The sequence below is a fragment of the Hippocampus zosterae genome, chromosome 6, assembly GCF_025434085.1.
Source record: "Hippocampus zosterae strain Florida chromosome 6, ASM2543408v3, whole genome shotgun sequence".
Taxonomy (NCBI): domain Eukaryota; kingdom Metazoa; phylum Chordata; class Actinopteri; order Syngnathiformes; family Syngnathidae; genus Hippocampus; species Hippocampus zosterae.
The window spans coordinates 8,863,834-8,878,290 of record NC_067456.1 but is presented as its reverse complement, the minus strand read 5'-3'; the positions used below and the strand labels follow the sequence as shown (position 1 = coordinate 8,878,290).

Genomic DNA, 14,457 nt, shown 5'->3' with positions numbered 1-14,457 from the left:
TCCCAACAGAGCCCGCCCTTCCCCATCACGGAAGTGAAACTTGTGAAAGTTCACTCTGCTGGGAAAAGAACCCAGGTGTCAAGTGGTCCAGTCGACGAAGGCAAGACTCACAGAGCAACCGCGATGTCTTTGTCATTTGAAGGAAGAGTTGTGCTTGTCACCGGTGCAGGAGGAGGTAAAATTACCGTGGGAACATTAAAGTAATGCATAATAGCTCGACTGTCAGCGATGCTAAATCTGTACGTCCAGTTCTATTTACCGTGGATAGCATCGGAATGCTAATCAGCTGATCGGAATGATTACGACATTAAAGTGCACGATTCTGTAAGCATGTATTTTGTATTGTCTAAGATCTTTTTTGTTTTATGTTGCTGCAACCTTTCATGCGCTAACGAGTAAACAGTCCCTTATAGCTAAAACAGCACTCGAATTATTTAAATGCGAGGTTGTTGGCATTTTACGAAACTATTTCGGGAAATCCAGCGAAAGACATTTGCTTCCAGTCTGCCACGGGGATTCAAAGTACAGTCGATCCGAGTGGGTGAAAGGGCACTTGCAGCAACAGGAATACTGACGGTGTTGATAGCGTTAAAACAAACAAACAAGCCCCTCATTTTTCCTGTGTGCAGGTCTTGGGAAGGAATATGCACTGGCTTTTGCTGCAAGAGGAGCCTCTGTTGTAGGTAAATAAATATAAATAGCACCTGTAGTCATCCCCTTTAATGCAAAATGTTTCAGGTGACTTGTGACATTGGAAGATCAATGTGTATACTGTACAAAGGAGTATTGGGGCCACGTCATTATTAGAATCACAGCATAGGCGATTTTACATGGAGGCAACGGGTGGCAGCTGCCCCCCCCCAAAAAAAAAATGCCTTGCCATCCCTAATGTTGACAAAGAATCCCACAATACTAAAATCAAAATTGTTTTCTGAATGTTCCTGATATTGTCTACATAGTGTGTATAAACCTTTTAACCACCAGTTTAGAATTCATCCCTCCCTAAGGAGAAAATAGTTGTATCCTAAAGCGCCACCGATTAGGGGAAAAAAAGTTGGAAGATTCGCGGTTGCTGTTATTGTTGTCAAGTACAACAACTTATGTGAAGTAGTTCTGGGCGAGAGTGCACTTCTCACCATAGCCAACAACTGCCTCGCTATATTATGAGCAACAAAACATAATGTTACAAGAAAATGCTCAATGTTACCAGAATCTGGTTATAATATAACAAGAACACTCTTCAGAACTCAGAATATTTCCTGGCGATACTTAACTAGGTACACGGAGTGTACTATTTATTGTGGAGTGGTGTGTGTGTGTATGTGCGCGCGTGTGGAGGCAATTTTGTGTCTGATATTGCAATAAAGTTTCAATAAAATGAGAAAAAGTTGTCATTCTGTGAGAATAGAGCCTAAATGTTACAAAAGTCATTTATGAAAATGAATTTGTAATATTACAGGGAGAAAGGTTGAATTCTACCCTTTTTCCTATCAATTATTCCTTTGATTAATCGTGAGTGTGAAGTCATATCCATTCGCACGGTTCATGGCTAAGCTCGACTTGATCCTATGGCGCAACGTCGGTTTAATAGGATCAATGGTGTCACATTCGGATGCGTTGTATTGATTGACACAGTGATTGAGGCACAGGCCTCGGCCATAAACATCTGCAATAATAGCCGCTATCTACGAATAACTCGCCCTTGAACTGTGTGACGAGGCTTAGCGAAACGTTCACTGGCGGAAAACTGCATTCATTGCTCATTTGTTGCTAATCTTTTCCTCCTCTCGCTACTTTCAAGTGAATGACCTTGGGGTAGACACCAAAGGGGGTGGAAAGAGTTCTGCGGCTGCCGATAAGGTTGTGGACGAGATAAAAGCCAAGGGAGGAAAGGCAGTGGCCAACTACGGTGAGAAGTTTTTGGATCGGCCTCCATCTTGTCCTCTGGCTGCCTTCTGTTATCAGCCACTCTATCTCTTTATGTTTGAGCTCATGGTGCTGATTTTCTTTTGAGCAGAGATATCAATTGGATGAATCAAATTGTCTCTTTGGCAAATTTTCGATTGGTAATTTGACCCCATATCAATTACTTCCTGCGGGGAAGAAGATGGATTTGGATCAACAAAATGGAGGTCAACGAGCATGCATGGATTCTGTTGGACCTTAAGAGTTTAGACTGTATTAAGAGTGTGTATTAAGTGTTGAACCAATCAAAGTGATGCATCGCAATCAATAGGATCAGTTTGTCAGGGTAATTGGATTTTCCTTGTTTTGTTGTCTATTCTTTTCATGAGCGTATTATTGCAACTGTCAGTTTTAATAGCAAACTACTCAGCTGCTTTTAAAGCTCCCCTCCCCATCTTGGCCTCACATGCTCACAGACTCTGTTGAAGACGGAGAGAAGCTCGTTCAAGCGGCGCTGGACTCGTTTGGAAGAATCGGTGAGTGAGTGTGAATCAATGGACCAGGAGCGGGAGGGGAACAGGTGGGGATCAATAACATTCATCGAGGCTAGCCTACCTACTTTTTTTGGTGGGTGAGTCCGTTCCTGGGTTGTGTTCGGTTCAGTGCGGGCAAACTCATTGGTGGTGGGATAGATCTGTTGTTAATGTTTTTATTTATAGCTCTGACAGCCCTCGCTTGTGTACCTACAAAATCTCATATCGATTATCTTGTTTTTCAGATATTGTCGTAAACAATGCCGGGTAAGTCATTTTATGGTGGAAAAACAGCTCTTTCATCACTGGCTCAGTTTACAACCCTTTACTCTCTGGAAGGATCCTTCGTGACCGCTCATTCGTCAGGACAAGCGATTTGGATTGGGGTAAGGTCACGAAATTAATTCATCCACGGGGTGCTCGGTTTACAGCCGTCATTGATGCACCTTTCAGAAGCGACAGTAAAACAAACATTAAAAAAAAGACTGAGCACATTCATGCAGAAGCTGATCTCAGCCACAGCTCAGTCATACAGATTTGTTGATGTGACACCACCGTACCAGGTCTCGTCCTCAAGGCGCATAATCTAACACGCATACATTACAAAAGGTACAATGATTAAAACTTTTTTTGTGCTAGTAATTTGTTCAAATGCGTTTCAAAAGTGTCATAATACATTTGAAGTGTGTTTCATTAAGTTTAAATGTTTTAATGCATGTGGATGGGTTAAACTATATAAAAAATGGCATATGGTCTATGTATTTTCACCTAATGCGTATCGATCTTTGAAAAAATGGCAGTTCACTCTACCAGTTTTTCAGGTCAGGTAATAAACTAGCAATAAACTAAAATACGCAATACATTGTTCCATGAAGGCCATCTCGGCTCAGAAGTGATTTTCATGAAAATATTTCCCGTAATTCTGACGTCACTACTGATTTAGTGTAGTATAGTGGTAGATTACAGCACATTATGACTTGTGTAGAAAGTCGAGGTACATCATCGCCATAGGAACAAAACTACGGTGTAAACAAGAGAACCCCCTGGAAATCAGTCATGAAAAAAAAGTAGCTCAATAGCGCAATTAGGGATTATATTTCACAATTTAACTCATGAATGGACAATTTCCATGGTGGTAAATTGCTGCACACTTTTTTTAGTTTGTATTTTAAGACCATTTCAAATTGTTTCCAGACCTCATTCACAGAGTTCACCTGCGAGGCTCCTTTTTGGTGACCCGCGCTGCCTGGAATCACATGAAGAAGCAAAAGTTTGGCAGGTAAGATATGCACACGCGCAGGGGTCCACAACCCCTCTCCTTACAGAGCACCGCGGTGCCAAGACAGACTCGAGCGAGTTTAGAGCCTCAGGTAGTAAAACATAAATCGGTTGCTTGATGCTCCTGAATGTGGTGTGCTCATTGCTCAGTTGGCTTCACGGTGTTACGAGAAAAAGGAATCTGCATAAAAGGCTCAGACAGCACATTAGATATGGATATGCAAATCAGAGCAGCAAAAAAAAAAAGTGTTAATGTGGCTATGCGGCTTTTGGGTTGACCTGAATAGTCCTTTAACTGAATCAGTGGTGATTCATGTGCCCCCCCCCCCAAAAAAAAAAACCTCAAGGAGTCTTGAACAATAATTTTAGTATTTGGTATGGAGTCGAAGTTTTCTCTTTTCTAATGGTTTGCCCTCGGCTCCCTCGTCTATCTTGTCATGCGTCATTTCCAAACGTTCCCCTATTGACTCCCATGTGATGGCTGCCATGATGCATTAACGCCACCCAAGAATCATCATGACGACTTCAGCTGCGGGTATCTACGGCAACTTCGGCCAAGCCAACTACAGCGCCGCCAAACTGGGCCTGCTAGGCCTGTCCAACACGCTGGCCATTGAGGGGCGCAATTATAACATCCACTGCAACACCATCGCTCCTTTAGCTGGCTCGCGCCTCACTGAGTCCGTCATGCCTCCAGGTAAGCAGACACAGTTAACTTAGAATGTGTGTGAAAAATCATATCTGAACTGTTGTACGCCCCTGTAATAGCCAAAGTTTGATGCTATGAGGATATTTAGTCCCCCCCCCCATCATTTCTTAGGAGGGGAATTAATGAGAAATTTAATTTGAACTGGCTAGGCTGGTCTGTTAAAATAAAATGCTGATCCACAGTCACCATGGTAACAAGAGAGATATGCCTCTTCATATTCCAAGCCAGCATAACCATCAAATGAATTACTTTCAGGCACATCTATTGTGTGTTGACGTCAATCTGCTTTTAAAATCGGCAATTTCGATTCGTTTATTGTCCTTGCATTTTTGTCGGCCAGTCTGTTGTCGCTCTTGCGCAATATACAGGAGTCATGTTGCTCCGTCCGTATGCTGGGTTTTGGCCCCAATGCTAGAGTCATATTAATTGGGCTATACTAAATCTAGCCATTTTCTATAGTGCTTGGCCTCATTTAAAGTCCTGGCTGAGATGCAGCCGATCCCAGCTGACTCAGGGCAAGAGGCCCGGGCTGGTCGCAGGGCACTTAAAGCCATACGTGTTCCAACCTATGGACAATTACGAAACTTCAATGAACCTATATATCTGGAACATTGGGGGAGCTGCACGACTTAAAGAAAAGCCACCAATGCAAAACTCCGCAGAGGGGAGCCCAAGCTAAGATTCAAACCCAAGGATCTCTTAACCATGATGCAGATGCGCCAGCAACTAATCCACACTTTTCTACTAAATTAATGAAAAACAAAAAACAAAAAAAAAAACACTTTTGGCATTTTCATTTCAGTTCCTTTGTGGTTTTAGTTTTTTGACATTGCATGGTGGCCTGGACCAAATGCCCTACCGGTATGATAAACGGCACCCACTGCCTGAGGTTCTGCACTTCTGGCCTAAAAACGACAAACCTTATTGCAGGGAAAAAAGCAAACGGACACATTGAAAAAATGTACTCAGGATGAAGGGCGTCAAACAAATTTTAGTCATGGACCACATTCTAGTTAAAAACTTGTGCACAAAACCATCTCAATGTATAATTGCCTTTTTAGTACACACACAACAAATAAGCAGTTTTGTAAGCAGAAGTCAACGAAAACAGTTATTTAAATATTAAATATACTTTTGGGAGAATAAAACCTATTTTTTAAAATGAAGACTTAGGCCTACTACGCTACTGTATTGTAATGTTGGTCATGATGGTGGTACTTTAGGTGGCACTTTGAGAAGCACTCCTAGAGACTATACATACTCCATGAGTGAACAAGTAGCTCTTCACAACCATGACCACATTTTTCATTTGCATGGTTGTGCATGACTAACTCTTAAAACGATGCCAATGGTAACGTAGCTCGACAACTAGCTGCTATTTCTGCGCACTGCTCTGCCCTAATACGTGTTGTGAGCAGTGAAGTGAAGTGATCACAACAAGGCTGTGGTATTCTTCTTCCTTTCATCTACATTTGTTTGATTTAGATCTGGTGGCGGCGCTGAAGCCGGAGTACGTGGCTCCCATGGTGCTGTGGCTCTGTCACGAGCAATGCCAAGAAAATGGAGGACTCTTTGAGGTATTCGCAGTGATGTCTCACTCCCACTGATAAATGAAAGATGGCACAAACATGTTCCAACGTTTCTCTGATGACTCATTTGCTTGCAGGTTGGTGCAGGCTGGATTGGCAAATGTGAGTCTTTGTGTTTTTAGTCATGTCGCTCTACATCTGTTATTAATTAGCCCCAAGAACCACCACCAGATTTATGCTTTCCGGCATTTTTTAAAAATGACCTCTTAATGTTCGTGTGTGTTTTTTCAGTGCGCTGGGAGAGAACTCAGGGCTGCATCACCAGACAGAGAAACCAGCCCATGACTCCTGAGGCTGTCAGGGATCAGTGGGACAAAGTTTGTGATTTTACAGACTCAACCAAGCCCATTTCAATACAAGGTCAGTGATTTTGTGGCACCAGTGACATGCGCTGGAAGGTTATAAGTATGACTGTAGCACAAATAGAAGGGGAAGAAGTGCCCCTCCACTGCTTCAATTCTGAAATGGTACGCTGCTTGTAAAATACACATTTTTTTTTCTCCACTCCAGTCTGAGTATTCTAGAGAAGCAGCGGTGACATGGCAGACAAAGTCAACCTTGTCCATTTTCCGCTTTGGCAAAAGTGGTCTCAGAGCCTTAACGGAGGCAAAGATTTATCAGGGACGATTGAACAACAGACACCCACCTATCCTCAATGATTCTAGGAAAAAGGCCCAACTGACTACAATTGCCAGGCAGTCAGAATCTCCAGTGAAAGCAAGCATGTCACATTTGTAAATTTTATTTATTTATTTTGCGCCCACCCGGGATGGCTGTTTAAACAGCACTGACACAGAATGCTGCGAATTCTACCAAGGCAATTTTCTGCCTTGGGAAAAGCAGTACCTGTGTTCAAGGGAATCCCGGGGCAGGGGAGGAAGTTCCGGCAACCACTCATGAAAGTATTAAATGACACCTGACGCTGGGACTGATACCACCTAATTAGTGACGGATGCCATTTCACTGTATGAATGAATAAATTCTCATATACCGGTACTTGCAGCAACTGCTATGATTCTGATGCACCCGTTTTGCAATCACTGTGTAAGGGGGTTATTACTGCACTGAAATTACATCCCATCAGATTAAAAAACAATAAATACAATTTATGAAAATTAAAAAATTCAACTTCTTAATCGTGTGATGAGAAATGTCTTGACTATGTTTTTTTTTAAATAGTGAAGGCCGTATGACAGTTTTCTCTCAAGGTCATTGAAAGTCTCATTTACTAACTTCACTACTAGATAAAGCAACTACCAGCCACTTTTATCACAGTTAAAAGTCACGATGTTTCATTGTTCTGAAACAAAAGATTTGGCTTTGGGGCCTGATGGATGCATTTTGTGTATGTGTGTGTGTGCGCGCGTATCTGAATCGATTTGACCCCAAAAAATTTCAATAACAAAGAAAATAAGCCAGTTCACTAAACCAAGAAGCATGTATTGCATTGTTAGGTGTTGTTATGTGAGTCATAATATACATTAAATATATTCTTTCCTAGTTCATTAGGTAATTCCAAGATACATTATCAACAACTTGATAGCGAACAACAGGATAGGATCCAGAGAAAGATCTGGATCGGTATTGGCAGTGGTGAGAGTGGAACAGTGAAGCAAGGTATATTGGTAGATAAGGTATACTGTATTGATGGGCAGATTTGCTATAAAACACCAGCCTCTATTATCACAGTCAAAAATGTCATAAAATGGATGTTATTTTTATAGGCAGGGAAGCGCCAAAATACACACCAGCACATTTGTCAAGTGTAAAATCGAAACCCAAACCATTTGCTAGCCACTCATCTGTATTCCTCCTGAGTTAGCCTCCGGTAGAGTGAGAAGATCTGTGGCTAGAGGTCAAAAAAAAAGTGGAGAGAAAAACACGTCGAGGTGAGTAGTTGGAGTGAGTCATACAAAATTACTGTTGTAATTATCATTTAGCGTTACTTTTCTCCGCCTTCTCCATTCCTCTGGGTTATGCATTGGCAACGAGGACGGCGCCGTTTTGCGTCGAATCGCACGGGGGTGGCGGCCCCAACGGGAGCTAGCCGCTCTCATTAGTATGGCTTTGTCCCGCCTCCTCATTTCTAGCTTATTAGCCAACCTTGTTGCTATAACTACCTGCCAATAGGCGACGGCCCTACTTTAACTCTGATTTCGGAGATTTTTTTTTTAAAATTCAGCCCTGAAGCAGTTTCCCTTTGTTCTATTTCCTAGTTGCACTGAAATGTTTAATCGTATTGATAAATCATTGGACAGAGAGGGGGGAAAATGCATACACCTTGATTTAAGAAAGATTAGAATTTGTCCAACTCAAGAGGTTGTTTGTTCATTCCCATAAAACACAATGTTTGATAATAATAGTCATTAGATTTATTTGATATATTTTGGTTTGTCGGTCTTTCATGATAATGTCACATTACAGACCATCATCGGATGAAAATGGGCTCTTTATGGTTGAAAAACGTGGACTAAAATCTTTAGCACAGAAGCCATATTTATTTCCTGTAGATAGTTACAGTAGCTTCAATTTAAAAAAATCGAGTACAATAAGTTTGCCAAGTACAGTTTAATTGTATTCCACTTTTAAGTGTGATACAGTTACATGCAGTCTTTTCGAGGTTTGCTTCCAAACGTTGAGGTATAATTTTTAACTTGTGTGAAATATTTGAGTTAAGATTATGAAAAATGGGAGCAAAAACAAAATTGTTGCGTTTTGTTTTTTGGGACTGGCTAACAGTAACTGTTTGACGTCTCCAAGAGACACTGCAAAACAATACAGACCGTCACTAGTATTTTATTTTAGAAAATAGTTTTCAGACTTTTTTTAAAGTCTTAACTGTACAAACAAAAAAACATGAATCTGTGAATTTGCAAAGGTCTGCTGTAATGTCAACCCAGATTTGAATCATGACTACCATCTCACGTCGGACACAATTTATAACAGAGAAATAAGAATACCAGTCACCTTAACCCGGATTTGCCCCTCCTTTCGCTCACCTTTTTCTCAGAATCACTCCAGTCCATGGTGAGCGTACTGTCCAAGGTGGACTTGGGACAGGAGGTTGTCGCCGGCCAGACCTCTGCCCCTGCTGCATCCTCTTCCTCCGGCAGCAACATTGTGAGTAGAAGAAGCTTATAATGGAGTATTAGCGTAAAAATGTGACTTCGCTCTTCAGGGTTGTACAAAGTTTGCAGCACACTAAAATGATCAATTTCAAGAAGAATAGAAATGTTTTTCTCATCTCTAGCTTTCACTGTTGTTCAAGGCCTATTGGATTGTATAGAAAGCGATGTGAACGCGTGTGTGTGGCCAAGCACATAAATGATTCATTACTGTGGTCCGATATTTAACACGAAGCTGAAAGGCAGCGCGTCGCCGATGCCTGCACTCCATGGCGGTCTTAATTAAAAACGTAGCAGGGAGCGCTTTGGAGCGCTAGTCACGCGGTTGCTGGTCACCATTGTGCAAAGCGGCAGCAGTCACATCCGTCAACGTGAACAAAAAAAGCCGAGACGGCGGCCAGTAATGAAACTAATGAAGCGGTTGGCCGCAAGGGGTTCCCAGGAAACCTGATTTTATAATTGGTTGAGTTCAGAACCTTTTTCGTGAATGTGCCAAAAGACGGGAAGGAATGCATGTCACTGTAAGGCAGCGAGGCTCAATGCATGAACATCCAAACGTCTCTTCTCTTTGTATTAGACTGCAGCAGTGGGACAAAAACTTCCAGCGACAACGTTCAGCTTCTCGCACATACAGTGCATCCTGTATGCGCTTGGCGTGGGCATGTCCACCAAAGACCCCGACAACCTCAGGTGTGTGATTACTGCTATTTAGCTGATGTATTCAATGAAACAATGATGACTGTATTGTTTTTTTCCCTCTAGGTTCCTCTACGAAGGCCATCCGGACTTTAGCTGCCTCCCAACCTTCGGGGTCATTCCTTCCCAGGCAGCCATGATGGATGGTGGCCTGAGCTCGGTGCCTGGACTCAACATTGACTTTACACAGGTGAGGAAAACACTTTCCACCACTTGCGGTATGTGAAGCAATCAGTGAATTCAATGTTCACATTTTCACACTCTTCAGCCATACAAATGTAAGAAGAAATATTGAAATGGTACAATTTAACAAACATTTTATTTCTAACATTTGTAGCTGTCACTCAAGTCATGAGCCATAGGTTAAAAAAGAAAAACTCACGGAACTAAGCTCTTGTGAAGTATGCATTTCTGATGGTGCTTTGAATTATTTTGGCACATTACACGTGAAGAGTTTTTCAAAATATCTGGATTGGAGTTGATCTATATCCTCTGTTCATGTTTTAACCATCATGTATCTACTGTATGTCATGTATTAGGTGTTACATGGCGAGCAGTATCTAGAGCTCTACAAACCTCTTCCCACCTCCGGTATGGAACACTCAACTTCGAACTTAACCCCTAAAAACAGTCAAATCTTTGAGTTTTTTTTTTTGCTTTAAGGACAACTGACTTCAGAGGCCACCATTGCAGACGTGCTGGACAAAGGCTCTGGGGCAGTCATTCTCCTCGACGGTGAGCGAGTCCTGCCCGATTATGATCCTCACTGCTACGAAAAGTCCTTTTCCCTCCTTTCTTAGTGAACACATACAGCGGCACCGAGCTGCTCTGCTTCAACCAGTTTTCTGTGTTTGTGGTCGGCGCCGGAGGCTTCGGAGGCAAAAGAACATCAGAGAAAGCCAAAGTGTGTTAAATTCTGTGTTTTTATGACAACACAATAAGACATGAGGAATATTAATGGCGCTTCCCGCTGTGTTGCATAAACCCCGCAGGCTCTTGTGCAGCCGCCTCAGCGAGCGCCGGACGTCGTGCTGGTTGATTCCACCACCAACGACCAGGTGAAGAAGCAGCAAATCAAATGTGAAAACACGTGTCGGAGTGATTCCCAGGCCTTGTTAATGTAGATGTCTCCTGGATTATGATTTATGACTCTCATCTCCTGACTCCTAGGCAGCCTTGTACCGTCTGAGCGGGGACTGGAACCCCCTCCACATTGATCCCAGCTTTGCTGCCATGGGAGGTAAGACTTGAATTGCTCAAGGATGTTCAATCTTACATTGATTTGTTTTAAAGGAGATGTCTACCCCACCACACACAATTTCAAAAACGTTCCAACTCCCTAACATGTCTAACAACATCCATCCATCCATCCATTTTCCGACCGCTTATCCTCACAAGGGTCGTGCTGGAGCCTATCCTAGCTCTCTTTGGGCAGTAGGCGGGGGACACCCTGAATCGGTTGCCAGCCAATCGCAGGGCACACAGAGACGAACAACCATCCACATTCACACTCCCCTAGTGACAATTTGGAGTGTTCAATCAGCCTGCCACGCATGTTTTTGGAATGTGGAAGGAAACCGGAGTACCCGGAGAAAACCCACGCAGGCAGAACACGCAAGCTCTCCACAGGGAAGCCGGAGCTGGAATTAAACCTGTTATCTCTGCACTGTGAGGTCGACGCGCTAACCGACCACTGGACCATCGGGCCGCCCGGTCTAACAACATACTTTGTTCAAAATACACCAAAGATCACAATCATCTTAGACTTTACACACCTTGATTGTCTTGCTGAAATTTGTTGGTATTTTGAGGGCGGCCCTTTCTCTTAAGTGACCGACAGTGTACATTGCCCTGGATACAGCTGGGCCAATGGTGAGTCATAAAGGCAAGTCGGGCATTTCATCTCATTGAGGCAGCAGTTCATGGCTTTTATCAGACGGTGATACCGTTTTACCTAAACTAATCTGTGCCTCCCCAAAAAATTTAACAAACACATGCAGCTCTGCTTACCTTTTGGCTTCCACATGATTGATGGCTCGTCATAGCTGTTGGAGTTGTGGGTGTTTATACATGATAGCGTTTCACACAATGTGGTTTGGCAAGAAGAATACAGGTTTGAAAGTGGCTCTGCATCTTCAGACGGCCTCGCTTCCAAGTCATGGGCAATGGAACGGGGCAGGGGCTGTTATGTAAATTAGCCTTACTGTTGTGTAAAAGTGGGGCAGAAGGTCTCGCTCAGACACGTTTTCAGAAATGGGCAGCAACATTGATTTTGTTGCTTACTTTAGCATTTAATACGTGTGCAGGCACTCGAGGGACCCAACTATTTGCACACAAGCCATTAAAAAGTCAATTTTTCGTATGTCTACTTTGAAATGTCTGGTCAGGCTTCCAGTCACCCATCCTGCACGGCTTGTGTTCATTTGGCTTCGCTGCGAGACACGTCCTCAAGCAATTTGCTGGCAACGACCCCTCCAGATTCAAGGCCATTAAGGTTTGTATTGATTTCAGTCACAATGCTTTGTGGTGGGAATCACATAGTAAGTTGCGACAATAACCATTTTCAGATTTTTTTTGCTAGTAAAATAATCTGGTCTAATGAAAGGTAATCAACAAACAGTTTATTTTTGGTTTCTAGATGTGGTATTAACTAAGGCTGCGACTGCATTTTCTAAAAATTCTATTTTCTCTTGACTATCAAGCAAATTTGTCAAGTCCCTTTTCTTTTCTTAAAGATTAGTTCTGTGCCTGTCCACAGGTCCGCTTTGTGAAGCCAGTAATACCGGGTCAGTCTCTGCAGACAGAGATGTGGAAGGAAGGCAGCAGAGTTCACATTCAGTGTAAAGTCAGTATGGATCATTTCGGTCCAAACACTTGAATATCACTCAGCTTCTTACAGCCCTTTTGTCTTTTCCAGGTAAAGGAGACCGGCGCTGTGGCGCTTTCTGGCGCTTATGTCGATTTACACGAACCGGCCGGCATATCTCCCGGTCTTCCTCAGGTGTGAGTGTGTGAATCCTTACTATTTCTTTTAAAAGAAGGCAACGACTTCTTCTTTGGATGGTGTAGGAGAGGGCGGGGCTTCGGAGCGATCTGGTGTTCGCAGAGATCGGCCGCCGCATCCAAGAGTCTGGTGGCGAGCTGGTCAACAAGGTCAACGCCATCTTTAGCTGGGAAATCACCAAAGACGGCAAGAACGTTGCGGAGTGGAGTGAGTGGACTTAGGCACTACGGCTCTGCGGATGTACCTCAAACACATCGGGTTTGAAAATGGGACTTCCTATCGTCCTCTAGCAATCGATCTGAAGAACGGGAGCGGCACGCTACATCGCGGTGCCTCCAGCGGGAAGGCTGATGTGACTTTCACTGCGTCAGATGAAGACTTCATGGAGCTGGTGCAAGACAAACTCAACCCTCAGAAGGTACGAATGAGCACAGTACACTGGTAACTTGACTTACGAGTAGGGTCCAAATATATGGATATTTCAGGGTCATTAATTAACTCATTCAGTACCAGCCAATTCTGAAAAGACATTTAGAAACGTCTTTGGGAGTGAATGAGTTAAGTATATTGTGTGTGTGTGTGTGTGTGTGTAAGAAAGAGCCTTTGTTTTTGTGAAGAGCTGTAAATGCTGCAGGGGGAATCTGGAGGAAATGAAATTGGGTGAAATGTTAACTTTTATCGGCAAAATAATGGAATGCACTTAAAAATGTTTTGAAACACTGAAGTCCGCCTTGAAAGTGTTGTGCTTCCATGTAGCGCAAGACTCGCCTCTAGAATTAATGAACCTTCAGCTTCCTTGTTAAGACATTTTGTACAAATATTCTGAGTTTGGGGAGGGTTGAAATGTTTTTGTCCGTTACGTAGGCATTCTTCTCAGGCAAGCTCAAGATTCGAGGGAACATCATGCTGGGTCAGAAGTTGGAGGTCATCCTGAAGGATCACGCCCGACTGTGAGCACCTCCTACAAGAGTCGGCCCGCCCACAGGGAGGGGGAGGGAGGGATTCCCAATTTATCTTGCTAGTCAACACCATATGCTGCCTACGGGAGAATTTGTTATACGCTGTCGTGAAATTTGAAATGCAAAACCTGAATGGAACGGTTCTAAAAATGCTCATAAGATGTAGTAATAAATGCATTCATAAATTAATATCACCCTCTGAGGATTTGATGATGATTCCCTCTTCCCTGATAGTTATTTCCTGAAGGTGGTTGCCTAGTTAAAAAACAATGGCCTGTTATCTGAGATCCATATAAATCAAGTCAGAAGATCTGTGCAATTGAACTCGTTAGTCCCCTTGGATGGATTTATGGACCGACCTTCACGTGCAATTAAACTGTCAGATATTGATTCCCAGGCAGATGTCTGTCTTATTTTTTCCTTCCTCTAGAAGCACACTAAACACTGAAAGAAATGGATTTGTGGAAGTGATCCTGACAGGAACTGAACTGTACAGAAATGTTTTGTTTTCTCTTCTAATCAATGCTGATGTGGACATTGTTTGTTCTTTTAATTAAACAGACTTAAAGCTCAATCTGTTCTCATTACTTCATTGATGCAATGATTAATATTGTACGTTAATAGGCAGCAGGGTGATATAGTGGTTCCTAAATCTGTGT

At 42.9% G+C, this 14,457-nt stretch overlaps 1 protein-coding gene across 1 annotated transcript; it reads left to right on the top strand.

Moving 5' to 3' along the window:
- The first annotated feature begins 6 nt into the window (after positions 1-6).
- On the top strand, positions 7-14,188 carry hsd17b4 (hydroxysteroid (17-beta) dehydrogenase 4). The gene is made up of 25 exons (XM_052068069.1): positions 7-175; positions 630-683; positions 1,802-1,909; positions 2,382-2,441; positions 2,684-2,705; positions 2,778-2,824; positions 3,633-3,717; positions 4,226-4,413; positions 5,911-6,002; positions 6,092-6,116; positions 6,246-6,374; positions 9,025-9,134; positions 9,717-9,829; positions 9,902-10,025; positions 10,375-10,426; positions 10,499-10,570; positions 10,636-10,739; positions 10,828-10,893; positions 11,006-11,075; positions 12,223-12,329; positions 12,594-12,680; positions 12,753-12,836; positions 12,905-13,046; positions 13,130-13,257; positions 13,704-14,188. Exons 1-25 carry the CDS (start codon positions 124-126, stop codon positions 13,791-13,793), a joined length of 2,211 nt encoding a protein of 736 aa, XP_051924029.1. The 5' UTR covers positions 7-123; the 3' UTR covers positions 13,794-14,188.
- The last annotated feature ends 269 nt before the right edge of the window (positions 14,189-14,457 follow it).

Coding starts and splice junctions, on each gene's coding strand:
- hsd17b4 (XM_052068069.1), top strand. CDS start 124: ATGTCTTTGTCATTTGAAGGAAGAGTTGTGCTTGTCACCGGTGCAGGA. Junction 2,825..3,632: donor GACAAGCGATTTGGATTGGG/GTAAGGTCACGA, acceptor AATTGTTTCCAG/ACCTCATTCACAGAGTTCAC. Junction 10,894..11,005: donor ATTCCACCACCAACGACCAG/GTGAAGAAGCAG, acceptor CCTGACTCCTAG/GCAGCCTTGTACCGTCTGAG.